Raw genomic sequence first — 20,204 nt, 5'->3', positions numbered from 1 at the left:
AGAGAAGGAAGGGGAAGGAAGGAAAGGAGAGAAAGGAGAGAGAAAGGTAGGGGGAGGAGGAGGTGGGTGGCATGTGTGCAGTGGGGAATGCTGACAACCGTGACGAGGTACTAACATGGTAAGTGAATACGATGGAGACTACACATGCAAATTTCTCCCTTCCTACCCTCCCTTCCTCCCTTCCCTCCCCCGCCAAATACTATAATCAAGTCGATGTGTTTATGTATTTTAAATGTAATGTAACGCACGAGTGATGGATGATTGACTGTAACAAAAAATAAAACAAAAAACAAACAAAAATAAGGGCACCGTGTGTGTGTGTGTGTGTGTGTGTGTGTGTGTGTGTGTGTGTGTGTGTGTGTGTGTCAGTCACGTTAAAATCTTTGGGAGTTAAAGATGGTTATTGGAGTTAATGATTATAGCACCTGATTGGATAGTTTACCTGTGGTCGAACCGCTTGTTATCTTGTTAATTAGTTCATGGTGTTGTAAAGTAGATTAGCATCGGTAAGATAAAATTACACTTAGATTAACCCATTCTGTGCTAACCTAACCTAACCTAACTTAACCCAACCTAATGTAACTAAATCAACCACACACACACACAACACACACACACACACACACACACACACACACACACACACACACACACACACAACACACACAACACAACACACACACACACACACACACACACACACACACACACACAACACACACACACACACACACACACACAACACACACACACACACACACACACACACACACACACACACACACACACACACACACACAGTCTTAACTCCCAAACAAGCCCCCAGATTACAAGGTACGCCCCCCTCATTATTATATAGATCAGGTAATTCCTCCCCAAACTCACAAACTAAATATCTCTGATTATTACTTTTTAACCTGCTGTTTTCACCCCATGCTCCTCCCTCCCAATCCTCAATCACCCCACCCACCTCCCTCCCCTCAATCTCCCCCTGGCTTCCGTCCCTCCCAACCCTCAATCTCCCGGCCCCTGTCCCTCCCAACCCTCAATCTCCCACTGGGCTTCCCTCTCCAAGTCTTTCTCTCTTCCTCTCCACCTCAACCCAAGGCCTTCCTCTCCTCCTTGCATACCTCTTCCTCCCTCCCCACCTTACCTATCCCTCCTCTTCCTTCTTCCCTCCCCACATCTTTCCCTACCCCACTCTTCCCTCACCTCCCACCCCACCCCACTCCCCCCTCCCTCCCACTCTCCCACTTCCCCCCCCATCCCCCTTCTCCCCCCACCCCACCATTCTCCCCTCCTCCCACCCACTTCCCCCTCCCTCCCCTCCCCTCCCCCTCCCTCCCCCCCCTCCCCTCCCCACCCCTCCCCCCTCCCTCCTCCCCACCCTCCCCACCCCCCCCTCCCCCCTTCCCCTCCCACCCCCCCTCCCCACCCCACTTCCCCAACACCAACACCCACATCACTATCATCACACCACTATTACAACCACACGCTAGCACCACCATCACTACCACAACACAGGCCACACCATCACACAGGCTGTCCACGCCGCACATAACTTCATCGACGCGACAAACTGGAGGCGATAATGCGATAATATCCATTAAAACAACGCAGGCCCATCAGTACGCCCATCAGATACCTCGTAGCCGTCCAACCCTTGTCACCCAGATCACCCGCAATGGCGTTAGCACCGACAGCCAATCAAGTAATCAGATCATTATTCATCAACGAGCAATTTTCGATATCCCCGCCTAACCAACAGCGCTTTCTGTCCCTCGGTGATAACACTCAGACCAGCCAATGAGAACCAGCTTCGATGATCCCGGTCGGGCCAATGAAAACTAGCTTTGGGGAACAGCCAGTGAAAATCGGTTCTGATCCAGCCATTGAGAACTATTGGTGTTGATTCTGGACCAATGAGAACTGTAGTGTTGATTCTAGACCAATGAGAACTAGTGTTGATTCGGACTATATGTATTTTAACTAAGCCTAATGTACGTTACGGGTAGGTTAGGTTAGGTTAGGTTAGGTTAGGTTAGGTTAGGTTAGGTTAGGTTAGGTTAGGTTAGGTTAGGTTAAAGAATAGTCATTTAGTGTACCCTTGACTAGATACCTATTGTCACTCGATTACCTAATAGTCCAATAAAATGAGCTATTAGTGGAGGAGGAGGAAGAAGATGTATTGAAGAACTAACCAGTAGTTTGAACTGAAGCGTCTCGGAACAAACGATTATTATTGTCCGCCGCGCTGTACAATCGTTATAGAAACGCTATAATTCCTGATGACAGCTCGAGTAAATTATAGCCCAATGTGATAGCACGTACGATAGCATTTCCTTACTCAGAGGGTGGGTGGAGGGAAGTAGAGGTGGGTGGAGGGGAGTAGAGGTGGGTGGAGGGAGAGGTGGGTGGAGGGAGAGGAGGTGGGTGGGAGGGGGAGTAGAGGGTGGACGGGAGAGGAGGTGGGTGGACGGGGAGTAGAGGTGGGTGGAGGGAGTAGAGGGGGTGGAGGGAGAAAGAGGTGGGGTGGAGGGGAGTAGAGGTGGGTGGAGGGGAGAGAGGGTGGGTGGAGGGGAGTAGAGGTGGGGTGGAGGGGAGCAGAGGTGGGGAGGGGAGTAGAGGGGTGGAGGGGAGTAGAGGTGGTGGAGGGGGGGTGGAAGGGGTAGAGTAACGCTTATGCAGGATGAAACGGGACATCTGCTGACGTAGAAGTAAGGGGAACCAATTTTGTGTCAATTCGCCGTAACACAATCTATCTTCCTCCTCCTCCTTCCTCCTCTCCCCCACAGCCATAAAACACTCAATAATCATTTCTGGTGATATAAGAGCAGCGAATATAAGCATTGACGTTAAAAATTATGATGTATGTATTGTATGTGTGAAGAGAGAGAGAGAGAGAGAGAGAGAGAGAGAGAGAGAGAGAGGGGGGGGGGGGCAGGCTTCACAACTCGAACGTATTCACTCTAGAGACAGTCTTTCCTTTTCACACTTAAACAAAAGCTCAATTTACTTAAGCGATATTTCCCCAAAACAAAAGTCAAGTTAAACAAACGGATGTCCCTCCAAGCGTCTCTTTTTTTTTTTGTAGCAGCAAACAAAGCTCACTTGAAGGCCACGAACGAGGCTTCAAAACCGATCAACAAAGGAAAGCCTCCAATTTGGTTCCTTTCTTCGTTTTCTTGTTTAGGGTGTGTGTGTGTGTGTGTTGGCCTCCTCCCTCCCTTGCATTACCAGCAAATCACCAGCGACTGTTTCCACTTGTCACTGATGCCGAGAGCAGCAAATGTTCCCGACCCTTCCCGTCAAGAGCCTGTCAATAGATCGCTTTTGTGGCAGACGGTGGCGAGAAGGGTAAGTTAGGGTGGGTGGGTGGGAGGGGAAGAGGAGAGGGCAAAGGCCATCAAGTCGACGCTTTATTCCTTTGTTTACATCCTGACCGTCGACTTCTTGAACGTCTCCTGGATCTTCAGCAGCGTTTAAAAAGAGGTTTTAGCGGCAACTGTTACTAGCTGAGTGAAGATGATATATCATGATTAAGAGCGGATTTATAAGGATAAATGAGCCCGGATACGGGTGTTTATCCCGGCGAGCGGTGGCCGGGAAGGCGACACACGGGCTAACAATCCCCGCGAGGACGACAACAATGGCGCGGTGTTCCGGAACGGCGGCGGGAGGGGTCACACGTCGACTTCCAGGGAGGCTCAGTGTGTCCTCGGACGACAACAGTAGCCGAGAAATTTGCGTATTTTCCTGCAGATATTAACGAAAACAATAGACTCTTTTAACATTATCATACAGAAGAAATGAGTTCTAACCAGGATCCACAAATTCCATGATTTCTTAGAGAAAATGACAAGAAACTGTATCCAAGTAAATATATTTGCTATTTAAACCATCAACACGTGTACAACTGTCCAAGGGGTAACCTGAGATGACCCGGGACAGCAACACCCCCCTCCCTCCCGGTCCTCTTTCTCATAACCTCCCTCATAACCTCCATAACCTCCCTCATGACCTCCATAACCTCCCTCATGACCTCCATAACCTCCCTCATGACCTCCATAACCTCCCTCATAACCTCCATAACCTCCCTCATGACCTCCATAACCTCCCTCATGACCTCCATAACCTCCCTCATGACCTCCTGCCTCCACCTTGCATATAGCCAACACCTCATGATCCTCCCCAGCTGTCCCACTAACTGCTCCTACTGCACTCCCCAGCTACTGATCACCTACTCCAACCTTCCTGGCCTCCACACCACCTCCCGACACCTCCGCCAGCCTCCATCTGCCTCCCGACACCCCTAGCCAGCCTCCTCCACCACCTCCCGACACCTCATGACCTCCACCACCTCCCAACACTTCATGACCTCCACCACCTCCCGACACCTAATGACCTCTCCACCACCTCCCAACACTTCATGCCTTCTCCACCACCTCCAACACTTCCTGGCCTCCCACCACCTCCCAACACCTCATGACCTCTCCACCACCTCCCGACACTTCATGCCTTCTCCACCACCTCCCAACACCTCACTCCTTCTCCACCACCTCCCAACACCTCCGCGGCCTCACCTCCCGGCACCTCCATGACCCTCCCACCTCCTGACACCTCCTCCTCCAGGATGTAGATGAGGGGGGGTGGTGGCAGAACCACTTACAGTGTCATCCCCGGTGTGTCTCTGCAGCCCCAAAATCAAAATTAGAAAACCCATAAAATTGAAAAGAAAAGCTTGACAAGGGAGCATTCTGGGCGCAGCGGGAGGGGTGGGGGAGAGGGAAGGTCTGGTTGGGAGGTGGTTGAGAGGAGTGGATGGGGAGGAAGGAAGGAAGGAAGGTTGGTGCTGGGAGGGGGTGGGGGGAAGGTGAAGAGCAGAAGATCATGGAACAGGTTGTATAGGGAACAGTAGAGAGGTTGTGGAACAGGAAGGAAGGGTTATGGAACAGTAGGTGATGATGCAGTGTATAATTGATAGTTGTTGCTGTCGACGATCTAACATTAATCACTCTCAACACTACAGGTCGCTCGTCGTGTGCTGTGGCTCCCAACACGTTAATGTTATAATGTATTACTGAGCTTCAATAACTAAAATAAGAGAGTTCCCCCCCTTCGTTTACCATTATAATCCCGTTTTCTTTTGTCAGTTTGAAGTAAATAAGACACCCAGGAAGTGATTATGTAAGTGAAATATAAATGGAATACCTCTGCATCAACGATAGATAAATAGATAATAAATAAATTGATGAATAATTGATAAGATAAATAATAGAAATAGTATAACAAATAAAGACTATTGGATAAATTATAAAAAAACGAAAAGAAAAGAATTAAAAAGATAAAAATAAAATAAAATAATAAAATAAAATAAAATTATAACAAGAACATATAAGAAAGTTAAAAAAAATATATATATATATAAATAAAATAATAAGACCTACCTTCCAGTTTTAGTGATGATCATTTCTGTACCGAGCTCAAAAAACTTCTCCCAGAGCTCTTTCGTCTCCAAGTGGCAATCGATGCTCTCCAGCTCAGGACAATTACCCTTGGTCTTCATCTCCAACTTGGAGGCTTTGTCCGTCTTGTGGTTGGAGTGAGAGTCGGAGGAGGTCGATTCAGGAGACTTAGAACCAGGGCGGTCGAGTGGGTCTTTGGTACTGTCGAGATCACAGTCATCCTTGTCAGAGACCACGTCGATGTCGATATCTTCAGCTTCGATGTCGGCTCCATCATCCAGCTCGTCCTCAGACTTGATGCTCGTCTCCGTGAGTTTCTCTGAAGGAGGACAAATAATTTTTATTGGTTATTATTTTTTCTACGTAAATACTGAACATGTGTTACAGAAAAAAATATCACATGAAGATTCGACACCCCGTCCCACACTTAAACTAACCAAACCTAACTTAAGCTAGACTAACCTAATCTAATCTGACCTAAGACCTCCAGGTAGTGTTAAAGGTAACTTAATCATCAGATGAAATTAGTTGGGGGGCTAATCTTCATGTGTCCCCAAAATACAATCAAAACATATTACCATTGCGATATAAGGTGTGATGTGAAAAATGCCCTTCAAAGCTCATCTCTCAAAGAGTTCTCATACAGTCGCTCAAAACTTACCTCCAAACACTCAACGTAGTCTGGTCACACTTCAAAGATTAACTTCAAACACTTCAAATCTTACCTCCAAATTACACCCCAGTAAGCTTTCAGTATTTCCCTCCAAACACACTCCAGTAAGCTTTCAGTATTCCCCTCCAAACACACTTCAGTAAACTTTTAGTATTTCACCTCCATGTACACCCAAATAAGCTTTCAGTTTGCACCTCCGATAAGCTTTCAGTTTGCATCTCCAATAAGCATTCAGTGTTCACCTCGAAGCACACTCCCATCACCCTGGAAAGTACACCACTAAGCTTCTACGAGACCACTTCAATCTCCCCCATCAAGTAGCGTCCCCTTTACACCTTGCCCTAAAGCAGGAGACCATGTTTACAACCAATGAGATTAGCAGGAGGTGGGGTGTTGGGTATGGGAGGGTGGGGAAGGCGGGGGTCAAAGTGAGCCAGTTCTCCAGGTCTTCATCACCTACCTCCAACACGCTCTGTGACCACCATTGTAAATCCTTCACTCACTCACCTACTTGTCGACATGTAAACACCTCAGCACTACCACCAACACCTCCTACTGTCCCAAGTGATGATGGAGGCGTGGTTTTTGTACATTTTGATGAATAAGAGAACTACTGGAGCGTGTTTAAGTAGTGTATAGAGATTGTGACGTTACAGATGAGGAGCTGAAGTTTGGTTGAAGTGTTCAGTATATTGACATGATTTTCTTTTTTTGTTGAATTGTTCCTTTATGTTGACATGAAGGTCTCTCAAACTAGATGTAGCTATCGTTCTTAAAAGCAGGAGCTCCATGTATCAGCGATATTTATGACTTGGCGATATATCGCTACAATTCTTGAGGTTTCGAAACTCAGATGAACTTTATCGTCTGTCAATGGCAAAACTCGAGTACAGTACATACCAGAGATTGATGAATCGTCTTCGTCTTGAAATTGGAGTTTCAAACGAGTCGAGTGAAAGACCAACTGGATGACAGACATATCAATAATAAATACAGCCGCAAGAATACCTGTTGAGAGTGGCTGTACAGTGAAGCTTCAGATGTTTATAGAAGCTGTACAGTGAAGCTTCTGATTTTTATAGAGGCTGTACAGTGAAGCTTCTGATATTTATAGAGGCCGCACAGTGAAATTTCACTTAATCACACCAAATGGATAATATCTAAATTTTGATTAAAGATGTAAATAAGATAATTTGGTTATGTTACAAACTACCACGTCCAACTATCGAGGAGTTTAGCCAGATGTGTGTTTCCCTAAAATATCAAGAAATAAATCAAGGCAAATTATAGGTTAAACTGAATTAAGCATTTGCCTGTGAATATTCTCCATAGAAGTAATGGCTATGGATACATCTGAACGATTAATATGTTGTTGCTGGTGTTTAGCTGCGAGTGTCCACGACTGACGTAAATCACATTCGTATGTAAAAAAGTTTTAAAAGAAGGACAAAAAAATATATATATCCAACCAGGAACTTTGGTTACATTTGCATGGACCGTGAAAGCATCATTACGAAATACTGTACATATATTAATATTTTATAGACTTTATGACAGCTATTTTAAAAGAGAGTAATATAAGTGAAATCATTTGTCGCTAATGACCACACTTCACGTTGCTCTTTTCATTCTCAAAGGTCAGGTGGTGTGTCGTGATCTGCAGGACCATACGATATGCATTCGACACCTGCGTCTTCCTGCAAAACTCGATTTTGTGTACAGCCAGGTGAGAGGGGGGCTCATTAGAGGAACGTTTATGAATATGAAGCAAAAATGACACTACGGTCGTGAATAACGTGTTGGTGCAGGGTATTGGTGAGGTGAGGTGAGGTGATGGTGGTTTATGCTCTGCGGTAGTTGATATTACCGTCGTCTTCTGAATTTGCCTCTTCAACTCCTTACCTCACTACACTACCCTTCACCTACTCCTCCACCTCCTGACCCTCCAACTACCCTTCACCTACTCCTTCACCTCCTCACCCTCCAACTACCCTTCACCTACTCCTTCACCTCCTCACCCTCCAACTACCCTTCACCACAGAACATGAAATAGACGGAAATATTCATGCAATCTCTGTGTCCCTAAGTTAGACACCAGCTGTTGTGAAGCTCATCTTATAATATCTGGACAGGAATAACGTGAAGGAAAGTCCATATATGTTGGGGTCAGGTTTTATCGATACTGATGTTGGTCTTATGCATTTTAATTTATGCATGAGTCCATAGTCTATGTATTTCAACTTACATATCACTCCAAATATCTATCAAGCTTGGTCTGTTATATGAAGTCGAGATCTATACATATTTTTTTACATGTGAATCAATTCGTATTTCTACATGAACTAAAAATTTACTTTTCAATGGATATACTTATAATTTGTTACTGTCACATTAAGGAAAATAATTTTGTCTCTTTTTTTTATGGTCGATGACTGGTGTGGGTGTGTTTACAAACGTCTTGAGCTTTTAGGAGCAAAGATTCATTGACTACCATTAATATCACAGATCATTGCATTCAGGAACTTGTTGATTGTAATCGAAATGTCGTACTTTTGCTGTGTTTATCGACCCATTTGTATCACCATAAGTGCTTTGGCTCTAGGTTGGGTTAGGTTAGGTTGGGTTGGGTTAGGTTAAGTTAGGTTGTTGGAGGAGGTCTGAGCTTCGGTTTGTACCATATAAACATCGCTACTGTTCGTGTTAACCTTTTGTGTGCGTTCCATTTTCTGGTTAGATGGTAACGCCAGGCGGTCATTGGTCGACACTGGCGTTGAATTTAAGAGAAACAAGCTGTCTACTCCCCTCCTTCGTCACTCTTCTCCTTCTTCATCACCCCTCTTCTTCTCCTCCTTCATTCTTCTTCTCTTTTATCCTCTTCCTCCTCCTCATCATCCATCATCCACACCTCAGATAATCAAAACAGACTCAGGCAACCACTCCTAAGCCGCCATGTTGTAGGTCCCTCCTCCCTGTGACAAAAACAAATGAACGAAACTGCACGCCCCTTCCTCCACAACTTACGCCCAACCCTCCCTCCATCACCACCCTCTTCTCCACCACCCACGCCCCCTCCACCACCCACGCCCCCTCCACCACCCACGCCCTCCACCACCCCGCCCCTCCACCACCCACGCCCCTCCACCACCCCGCCCCTCCACCACCCACCCCTCCACACCACCCACAACACGTCCTCCCATTTTATCGAGTCAATATTGGTGAGCTGGACAGTCTACCTACATGTGTTTTCTCCTGTAAACATGTCCCTTGAATATTGTATTTCGGCAATAAATCCTACGAGGTGTTTTTGACAGTGAGGACGTACTGTACGGACGCCCAGCAGGAAATGATAACCTCAAGCCGTGTTGGGGGTTGGGTTGGGTTGGGTTGGGTTGGGTTAGGCTAAAATTACCTTGAGTTATCATTGGAGTGGTTTATTTTGAATCATCAGGTGAAATTAACTCTGTGTGTGTGTGAAGGATAGTAGACATCAACTTGAGGGCGTATCAAATCTTCAGATGAATCAAGTAAAATCTTTGACCCCCACCCTGCAAAACGACACCTGCAAAACGACACCTGTGCAACGACACCTGTACAACGACACCTTCACAACACCTGCAAAACGACACCTTCACAACGACACCTGCACAACTACACCTTCACAACGACACCTGTACAACGACATCTTTGATAGTTCCAGCGCCCTTGTACACAGTAAGTAATCTACCTTAGCTTCTGGAGGACAACATGTAAATGGCTCACCTGTGCGCCTTTTAGTATACCTATGGGGAAAGTAATTAGTGAGACCTACATTCAGTCAGCGCGGGGCTCTATTGGTTATGTTGTCTTAGTGTTTCTACCCCAGGTGTAAATTGGCTATGATATGGCTCTCTCTCTCTCTCTCTCTCTCTCTCTCTCTCTCTCTCTCTCTCTCTCTCTCTCTCTCTCTCTTTCTCCAAGTGGTCTGAAGTGATACTTTGTCCAATCTGGCTTGTGATTTGCACGAAGAGAGAGAAAGAAAAAATATAACATATCCTTGATGGCACAGTCTAAGAGAGGATTAACACACACACACACACACACACACACACACACACACACACACACACACACACACAGCTTCCTACGTTGTTTTAGGTGCTGTATGTTTATTTTTTGTTTGTTTTTTGTTTTTGTGTGTGTGTTTTGTTGTTCCTGTTGTTGTTTTCCTTGTTTTTGTTCATGTTTAGAGTAACTTTAACCGTGAGTTTTACTGTAGGAAGTTATACAGTAAGGTCACCTGGTCACCTGCTCTCACCTGGTCACCTGCCCTCACCTTGTCACCTGCCCTCACCTTGTCACCTGCCCTCACCTTGTCACCTGCCCTCACCTTGTCACCTGCCCTCACCTGGTCACCTGCCCTCACCTTGTCACCCTGCCTCACCTGGTCACCTGCCCTCCTGGTCACCTCCCCTCAGTCCCTCTTGTATTGACCAGACTCTTGGTAGGGAACCCGCCATCACTGTCATTATCACCACTTGTCGCACCCACCACCACCACCTGTCATGCCCACCATCACCATCTGTCATACCCCACCATCACCATCTGTATACCCACCCCCCTCATACCCACCCCCTGATCCACCCCTACACCACCTGTCATACCCACCACCACCATCTGTCCTTACCCACCACACCTGTCCACACCCCACCTACCCTGTCACACCCACACCACCACCCTGCTCTTTCCCACACACACACATGCACCCACCACCACCACCTGTCATACCCACCACCATCACCACCCTACCACCTTCATAACTAACCCACGTCTCCACAAACACCCCCCTCCATCAGCACTCCATACCTCCAACACTCCTCCCTCCTTCTCTCTCTCTCTCTCCCTCATCAACACTCCACACCTCCAACACAACTCCTCCCCATCACCCCTCAACACAACAACACTGGTCGCCATGTTCTGTCTGCAGGGGACCGTGTTCGTGCCTCGGCCTCGTAGACACATGGCAAAAACAACCCTCAGATCGCCAGCCACAACACAAGATCTGGCTATATGGTCGTGCTTAGTTTTCAACGTTCAGTCGTGATCCCAAAGAAAACAGACCAGATTAATTACCTTTCACCTCTCAACCTGATGATGTTTGGTAGTCAGAACTGTTGCTTGTGATGAGTAAATAACATGGCTAAAGTCTGTGTTTGTTTGTTTGTGGAATTATAACAAAAAAGTACGATATTGAATTTTGTTGTGTGTGTGTGTGTGTGTATGTGTGTGTGTGTGTGTGTGTGTGTGTGTGTGTGTGTGTGTGTGTGTGTGAGGGAATTAATGAACTGCACAGACAATCAAACTCTATCTGTGTGTTTATCAGTTATCATAACAGCTGTGAAAAAAAACAATGGGGCCAAGACTTCGAAAACATCATCCACACCTACACCACATATCCACCATCATCATCCACACCTACACCACATATCCACCATCATCATCCACACCTACACCACATATCCACCATCATCATCCACACCGCATCCACAAAATATCATCACCTACCACACCATCACATCATCATCCCCACACCTACACCGCACATCCACCATCATCATCCCACCTACACCACATATCACATCATCATCCACACCTACACCACATATCCACCATCATCATCCACACCTACACCGCACATCCACCATCATCATCCACACCTACACCGCACATCCACCATCATCATCCACACCTACACCACACATCCACCACCATCATCATCCACGCCACACACCATCATCACCCACGACCACCGTCTTTGTATCAATACACCATCCCCCTCCTCCCCCACTTCCACCCCTCCCCTTCCCCTCTCACCTCCACCCGTCCCCCCTTAACCGCTCTAAACGCCTTAATTCCCTCCCGGAAATATTAACTACCAATTAGGACACTTGCTAACCCCTCCACCCCCATCTCTCTTCCACCCCTCCCTCCTCCTCCTTAATCCTGCGCCCCTGCTCCTCCTCTTCCTCCTCCTCCTTCCCTCCAGCCACTTTCTGCCTTCTTCCACCCTCCCCTTCCTCTCCCCCCCCTCTCTCTTTTCTCCCCTCATCTCACCTCCTCCTTCCCTTAAGCAACTATACCAGGTCTTCTTCTCCCTCCCCCTTCCACCTCCCCTTCCTCCTCTCCTTCCCCTTCCTCCTCTCCTTCCCCCTTCCTCTTCTCCTTCCCCCTTCCTCTTCTCCTTCCCCCCTTCCTCCCCCACCATCCACCTCACCTAACCATAACATCTCCTCCCTTACTTTCTACCACCAAACACCGATCCTCCCTCCCCCCTCCTCCTCCCCCAGCACCCTCAGTAAGGAAGCCTGGATGAAGCTTACAGGAAATATCAAGAGAGGGGTGAGAGGTGAGGAGGCAAGTGAGGAGGAGTGAGGAGGAGAGACATACCTGTACTGTGATGTAAGAACACTTCAGGCTAAACAAACCCTTTGTTGAAGCTTCAGTTTGAGTTGTGATTCCTCTCTCTCTCTCTCTCTCTCTCTCTCTCTCTCTCTCTCTCTCTCTCCACACACAATTGCCGACTACCATTGAATCTAATCATAAAATATATAATCACTTATTCTATAAAACTGCCAGACATGATTAAACGACAAGAGTAACATTAACATACAACGTAAGTAACATAAATTAACATATATCATAAGTATTATTAAGTAACATACATTATAAGTAACAAAAAGTAACATTGAATAATATACATGTAACACAGTTTAGCTGCCAACACACGTCTCTATAGGTGACCAAACCAGTTCAATCTATTTTTGAAACGATTCACACGGCATAATAAACACTTTGTTACTGTCAACAGCTATATACGAAGCATGATCCGGGTTGGTGGTGGTGGTGGTGGTGGTAGTAGCGGTAATGGCGTTGGTTATAGTGGTGGTAATGGCGGTGGTTGTAATGGTGGTAGTAGTGGTGCTCCGAACACAAATGTGGTTTGAAACACACCTTAATAACACAGCACAATAAATATCACGTTTATTGTCAGCAACATCAAAAGGCTTCATCCGGTGTTGGACGGAAACTAATATTACAAACCGAGAATAGCAACAGAAGCAGCAACACCGCCAATACAAAAAACGGCTTCGAACACAATATGGTTTCACGTGTTTTAACAGCATCAACACAACGTAATAAGCACTATGTTACTGTCAACGGCAAAGTAGAGGTTGATCCGGGTGGTGGATGGAAAGCCAGAATTACCGTCAGCAGCGAGAAAAACAACACTCGCCATAACAAAACAGCTCAGAACACACACACATACACCCACCCACACACACGACCGCACAATAACCTACCGAGGCTCGCGTGAGTTCTGAAAGATATCTAACGTCATTTTTTGCGGGAAACTCTTAATAGAACTCCGACATCCACACGCTCGCTCCGTCGAATTAATTGCCCGTGTTTTGTGGTTTGTGGCCGATCAGACTATACGGGGTTCATCAAGTCCCACGACCCGAGCAAGGACACAACACACCTAAAGCTTGTGGAGTTGAGTTCCTCGCGAGACCCACCACAGCGTTGAGGTAAAGTGATTGTGTTAAGGATGGACAGCTGTTGTATTGAGGCAGAACATTGTAAATCGTGAAAGAACTTTTTTTTTTTTTTTTTAGTATTTCTGTAATAATGTTTAAGAATAAATATTTACGATTATTTTTTAAGACTATTTTTTACTGATTAAAACCTTTTTATTATTATTTTTTTTACTTTTTCTACGTTAAATGTAAACAAAATGTGGTTCAATATTTCAATACCTGCGAACAAGCTGTGAGCAAGCCTTTGTTTACGAGTCGAGTGAATAATCGAATCCAATCGTTCACCCGCACATAAGAATTTACCTTTTTCGTAGACGAGAAAATTTCAAACTTAAATTATTAGGAAAAAGAAAGAAAAATGAAGAGAAAACTCCACACCATGATGAACAGGTCATTGTGGAGTCCTGGAACAGTGTTATGGAGGATTGATGACCACAATATTTCTTCCTTTTTCCTTTCTTCGTCTTGTTCTTCTTTCTTCTTCTCTAGTATTTTTTTTTCTTTATTTTTTCTTTTCGTCCTCTTGTTCTTTTTTCTTCTTCTTTTCCATTTCTTGTTGTTGTTGTTGTTCTTCTTCATTTTCCTTTTCTCTCTTCTGTTCTTGTGACCTCCTTGTTGTTCTTGTTCTTCATCTTGTTCTTGTTCTTCGTCTTCTTGTTCTTCTTTGTTCATTATCTACATTTGTGGAGCCGCGGAGTGAGAGTCAGCAGGATACGGATACATCACCAGTTGGAGCAGAACATTTAATTTACATATAATTTAAGTTGTTTTTTTCCTAGATTTTAAGTTACTCAGTTCTTTCGGCAGGACAATTTAACTTAACTTAACTTAAACTATGCTAATCTAACCTAATCTAACTTAAACTATCCTAACTTAACCTACCCTACTCTAAACTAACCTAACCTAACCATACCCTGAAGATGGTGTCCTAAGGTAGAAACATCCGACACACACACACACACACACACACACACACACACACACGAGTCCTTGCAGGTTAAGTGAGTATCAACTAAGGGAATCAGCGGATGTTTACTAGTTCATAAGTGAGTATTATGCATAGTTCATGTAGCAAGAGCCGTCAGCTGGTGGTATTCACGACCTTTCCTCCACTACCCAGAGTCTCAGACCAACAATGTTTCTTAATTATAAAGACTTGGTGATCGTCGGGACACTTATAATAATAATCGAGATATACACTTTTTTCGTCTTTTTCCTCTCTCTCTCTCTCTCTCACAACAGACCCTACTGAGTGAGTCGGGGTGTTAGTTCCCGCCACCGACACACATTATTATGACCTAGTTTATCGTCGCAGGTTTTGGTATGGTCTCGGGGGAGGGGTGGAAGGGGAAAGGACGGGGGCAGTGGGAAAGGGAGAGGAAGGGGTGGGGGAAATATAACGCCTGTATAATGACTGGAATGGGTATGTTGAGGGGGGGGGATGGGATGGAGGGTGGAAGAGAGAGTTACATCATGCCTGTATCATAGCAGGATTGGGTATGGGAAGGAAGGAAGGGAAGGAGGGAGGGAGTGAGGGTCGACCAGGCCTACTCAGCTCCACACGGAAGTCACTTATCAATGTATGAGGAACTACGGTAAATACAGAGAGGGGGAACGGGGAGGTCACCACGGCCACTGTCAGGGCGTGGAGGGGGGATGACGCTCCTATACACGCTACACTACAAACTTGGTAAGGATGTTGTTAAATAATGGGTACGATCCGATTATTTTAACTGGAGGGGAAGGGAGGGGAGGGAAGGGAGGGAAGGGGAGGGAATGGGAGGGAAGGGAGGGAAGGGAAAGGCGTAAGGATAGGAGAGTGTTGATGTTCGCGAAGCAGAGGGGAAATTATTATTATTATTATTATTATTATTATTATTATTATTATTATTATTATTATTATTATTATTATTATTATTATTACCATCGTCTATCTTACCACTATCAGTATTATTATTAGGATTATTTTTAACACAGTCACTATACGTAGTCACCACACTAGAGTCACCACACTAGTCACCACACTACAGTCACCACACACCATGTTGACAACTAACCACATAGTAACGCGTCAGTCTGTCTCAAGTGCTGTCAGGTAGAGGATAAATGTGTGAATGTATATCACTGTTTCTGACGACTTTTTACAACGATTTTGGTGTTTAATGGAACAAGATAATATGGTGGTGAAAAAGTATGTATGTATCTTATCCACGTTTTCATTGTGGATTTACATGAAGTATGTATGTATGTATGTATGTATAAATATACTAGTATCTATCTATCTATCTATCATTTTGAACAGGTAGATGGTGAGATGTATAACAATTTTCTATATAAATACCTAATATGTATATAATTATATGTATGTTAATATAGAAGATGAGATTTGCCAACAGCCTCTACCAGGTCTAGGTGAGAGAGAGAGAGAGAGAGAGAGAGAGAGAGAGAGAGAGAGAGAGAGTTGTACTGTACATATCAGTGGTTGTCACGCTGTACATCAAACTGTGAAACAAACATGGCTATGCGGTCCCTAATTGGCTGAGGGCTACCACCACCACCACCACTTCGACCACTACCATCATTACTACCATCACTACCACCTGACACTATTGCCAGAATCCAAGTTATAGTTTGTTGCCTTCTGTAGCCTCGTATCACCTGCGTTGGGGGAAGGGGAGGTCAGACTGGCAGTCGTAGCAATAATGTAGGTTGAACGTCTCTCTCTCATATCTAAGATTTCGCCGATTTTCTTCAACCAAAATGATACACTTTCCATCAGAGACGCTGCCCCCCTCCCCCTACCACCACACCACACCACCCCTCTAGATATTTCCTCAGCAGTAACTCATTTTCGTACATAAAATCGGTTTAACGTATCCAGGACATTTCATTTGAATATGTGAAGGTTTATTCGTAAAATTCATGGCTTCTCGACCACCGCCGCACACTATAAACTAACTGGGGAGGGAAGGGAGGGGTGAGGGGAGGGGAGGGTTTTTTTTGGGGGAAATTGTATAAGGTAAAGGAGAAAATACTTGGGGTGATACAGCCATTGGACAGTAAGGGGGGAAGTACTTGGGGATATAGTCATGGTGGACAGTAAGGAGGGAAGTACTTGGGGTGATGCAGTCATGGTGGACAGTAAAGGAGGGGAAGTACTTGGGGATATAGTCATGGTGGACAGTAAGGAGGGAAGTACTTGGGGTGATGCAGTCATGGTGGACAGTAAAGGAGGGAAGTACCTGGGGTGATACAGTCATGGTGGACAGTAAAGGAGGGGAAGTACGAGAAGTTAACCCACAATATGTTGCTCACTTCACCCTCACAGACCTTCTAAGTGGTTCACTGACTGGCTGATTAACTGACTGACTTACTGACTAGCTAAATGACTCACTGACTGACTTATTAACTGATTGACGGATATAATGACTGACTGACTGACTTATTAGCTGATTGACTTATATAATGACTGACTGACTGACTTATTAACTAATTGAAGGATATATTGACTGACTGACTGACTTATTAGCTGATTGACTTATATAATGACTGACTGACTGACTTATTAACTGATTGACGGATATATTGACTGACTGATCTTAGAGAATCCAAGTGGTGTGTCTTAATCCCTGTATGACGTCACTTCCTGGATTTTTTTTTCCTGTTGACAGTAGTTTTTTTTTGGGGGGGGGGCGTTGTACATAATGTAATCCAACCTAACCTTAACCTAACCTAACCTAACCTAACCTAATCTAACCCCAATCAGGTAGGCGTTAGGGTGTTTAATTTTCACGTGTTCCGATAATTTGTTTATTTTTCGAGAATAATCAGACATAAGTCCTTCGTTAATGTGTCTCGTAACCTAACCTAACCAGATCAGCATTAGTATTTCTGTCGTGTTCTTGAAGTCTAGACAACAACAACAACCACCACCACCACCACTACCACTACTACCATCACCATCTGTTGCTGGCGTTGGCGGCGCTGCGTCGTTACACTGGGTCCAGGCCCCCAGTTCGTAACCCGCAAAATTAATTTAACTGGTGAAAGATTTATTAATGTAGCTCCAGATGTTGGCAAGAGAACCTTCGCCTCCGAGTATATGCCTGGTGGAGAGAGAGAGAGAGAGAGAGAGAGAGAGAGAGAGAGAGAGAGAGAGAGAGAGAGAGAGAGAGAGAGAGAGAGCCAAGAAAACGGAATTGTTAGACCATTTCTGACAACCTCGTTACATAGTTCACCAATATATTTTCACTCTTTCCTCAATACATTAATCATCAGGGTTTCCCTTCGTCTCCCACGACCATGTCTCATCCTGGAGCGAAAGGCGTGATAATGAGGAAGAAATAATAAGAAGAAACGACGGAAATGGGGAAATGGAATGGGATAATTGAGGTAAATGAGGGAAGGAGTTAAAGAAAAGAGGTAAGAAAGATGAAGGTGTAGGAAGGGAAGAATTGGGAAATGGAAATAACTAATGTATCATGGAAAGGAAACTTAGTGTGAATGGAAGGAAGAGACGAACCTAAATATTAGAAGTCAAGAGAAATCGCAAAAATCGAAGGAGAGAGAGAGAGAGAGAGAGAGAGAGAGAGAGAGAGAGAGAGAGAGAGAGAGAGAGAGAGAGAGGTACTGGAAACTGAAGAGCCATCAATGAAGAGAGGAACAAGAGGAGGAGGGAGACGGAGGAGGAGGAGAAAGGAGGAACAGGGAGGAAGAGGGGGAGGAAGAAGGAGGAAGAGGAGAAAGGAGGAACAAGGAGGAAGAGGAGGAGGAGGAAGAAGGAGGAAGAGGCAGGAGGAACAGGGAGAATGAGGAGGCAGGAGGAAGCCAACAGGATAACCTGATATCCTAGTATTACCTCCCAGGAACCAGTAGCCAGCAATATTATTACATTATTATCATGGTGATCATCCCACGCCGAATTTATCATTACTGACTCCGCAACTGCTAGCCCCAAGACTCTTTCGGCGCGGGAAAATAGCCACTTGAAGTTAGGGGGGCGAAGTGAAGTACGCGATAGGGAAAACGTATTTTATTAGACTAAACAGGCGGGCAATAAGAGACAGTCCCAATAGAAAAAGTTTTGGGCTAAAAGAAGACATTTGACTTCTGTGTAGGAACCGATGTTAATATGAATAGAAACTTTACTTAGGATAATAACATAAAGTATATTCAAGTGGGGTTATTTTTTTTTAACCACATAGACAATGAGATGTAAAACCTTTTATATTTTTTTTCTCCCACGAGGCTTCATATTAGCGGTCGGTGATCATGATAGAGAGAAAATGATATACCATTACCATATAAAATAATGTTATCAGACTGGGAATAATTATGGTCATGAGAATTTCAATGATATATATTCCAAATCCTTCCGTGACATATATATTTGAACTTCATAAATAATGTATAATATTATCCATATCCTGATGATACAGACAGACAGACAGACACACGTAATTTTCTTTTATCTTTGGCGGATTAATTTTCAATAAACCATCAGTTATTATTATCATTACATCGGTAGAGAGGAAAATAAGAGAGACGCACACACACACTCTTGTACCTCACCTGTGTGTTACCTGTACCTCTACCTGTGTCTTACCTGTACCTCACCTGTACCTCACCTGTACCTTCCCTTGTTAGTGTTCATTGTTATAGTTAAGTGTTTCTTTTTAATGGTATTGTTAAGTGTCGTCGTAAAATCTAACTGTTGGATGTTCTCGTTGTGTCGCTGTGAAGCCATCTGGCAGACTGTTATGGTGGAGTGTTCTTGTGTTCATGTGCACGGTAAATTTCTTCTTAGTGTTATCGTTTTGAAGAACTATGTTCATGGAATCTAAAATCTTATCCAAGTGAATTTTGCTACACTTTCTGTGTTAACTTGAAGTAAAAGTTTAAATAAAGTTTCAGCTCTAATATAACAACGAGAATTAGATCAAAACATACAACCAAAAGAAGAAAACAACTATAAAATAACAACAAAAACCACGAACCAGTAATAACAAGTATGACAACAACAACAACTTGTCTAACCACAACAACAACAAAGGCCCGTGAACAAGAGCTGTTGTCAGGACTCAGGTTGTGTCGACCAGTAGCGGGAGACAGTAGGCTGAGGGTGGTAGTCCATTGGTCACTACCACGGCCTAGGAAGCCAATCAGGATGCACCGAGCTCTCTTTGTCTATCTCGGTAGCTAATCAACTCACTGTAATCACCTCTAAGACCTAATGTATACGCCTATACAGTTACGTGAATATTAAGGATTAGTTATAGTATTTAGCCTATCGTATTAAGATGATAGAAATTAACTTGTTCTACAAAAGAGATACGTTATCAAAATGCTGTTAAGTGTTCGAGGTTTCGTACAAAGACCGGAATGTGTTCGAAATAGTTGTGGTTAACGAACACCGTAAAGGAACTGCCGTCGCCTTGTACCTTCTAGGTGTTGCGATACGTCTCTGAGTCGGTGTGAGTCAGGGTGTGAGTC

General features: G+C 44.7%; 1 protein-coding gene across 1 annotated transcript in view; it reads right to left on the bottom strand.

The window, feature by feature from the left end:
• The window catches only part of LOC121865242 (T-box transcription factor TBX20-like), a 113,504-nt gene that overhangs the window by 79,145 nt on the left and 14,155 nt on the right, over window positions 1–20,204 (bottom strand). The window contains 1 exon segment of the mRNA XM_042364591.1: window positions 5,448–5,784. Within this exon segment, the coding sequence (XP_042220525.1) occupies window positions 5,448–5,784 (337 nt within the window).

This window comes from Homarus americanus, unplaced genomic scaffold (assembly GCF_018991925.1).
Source record: "Homarus americanus isolate GMGI-L3 unplaced genomic scaffold, GMGI_Hamer_2.0 scaffold34286, whole genome shotgun sequence".
NCBI lineage: Eukaryota > Metazoa > Arthropoda > Malacostraca > Decapoda > Nephropidae > Homarus > Homarus americanus.
This window is presented reverse-complemented; position numbering and strand designations above follow the sequence as displayed.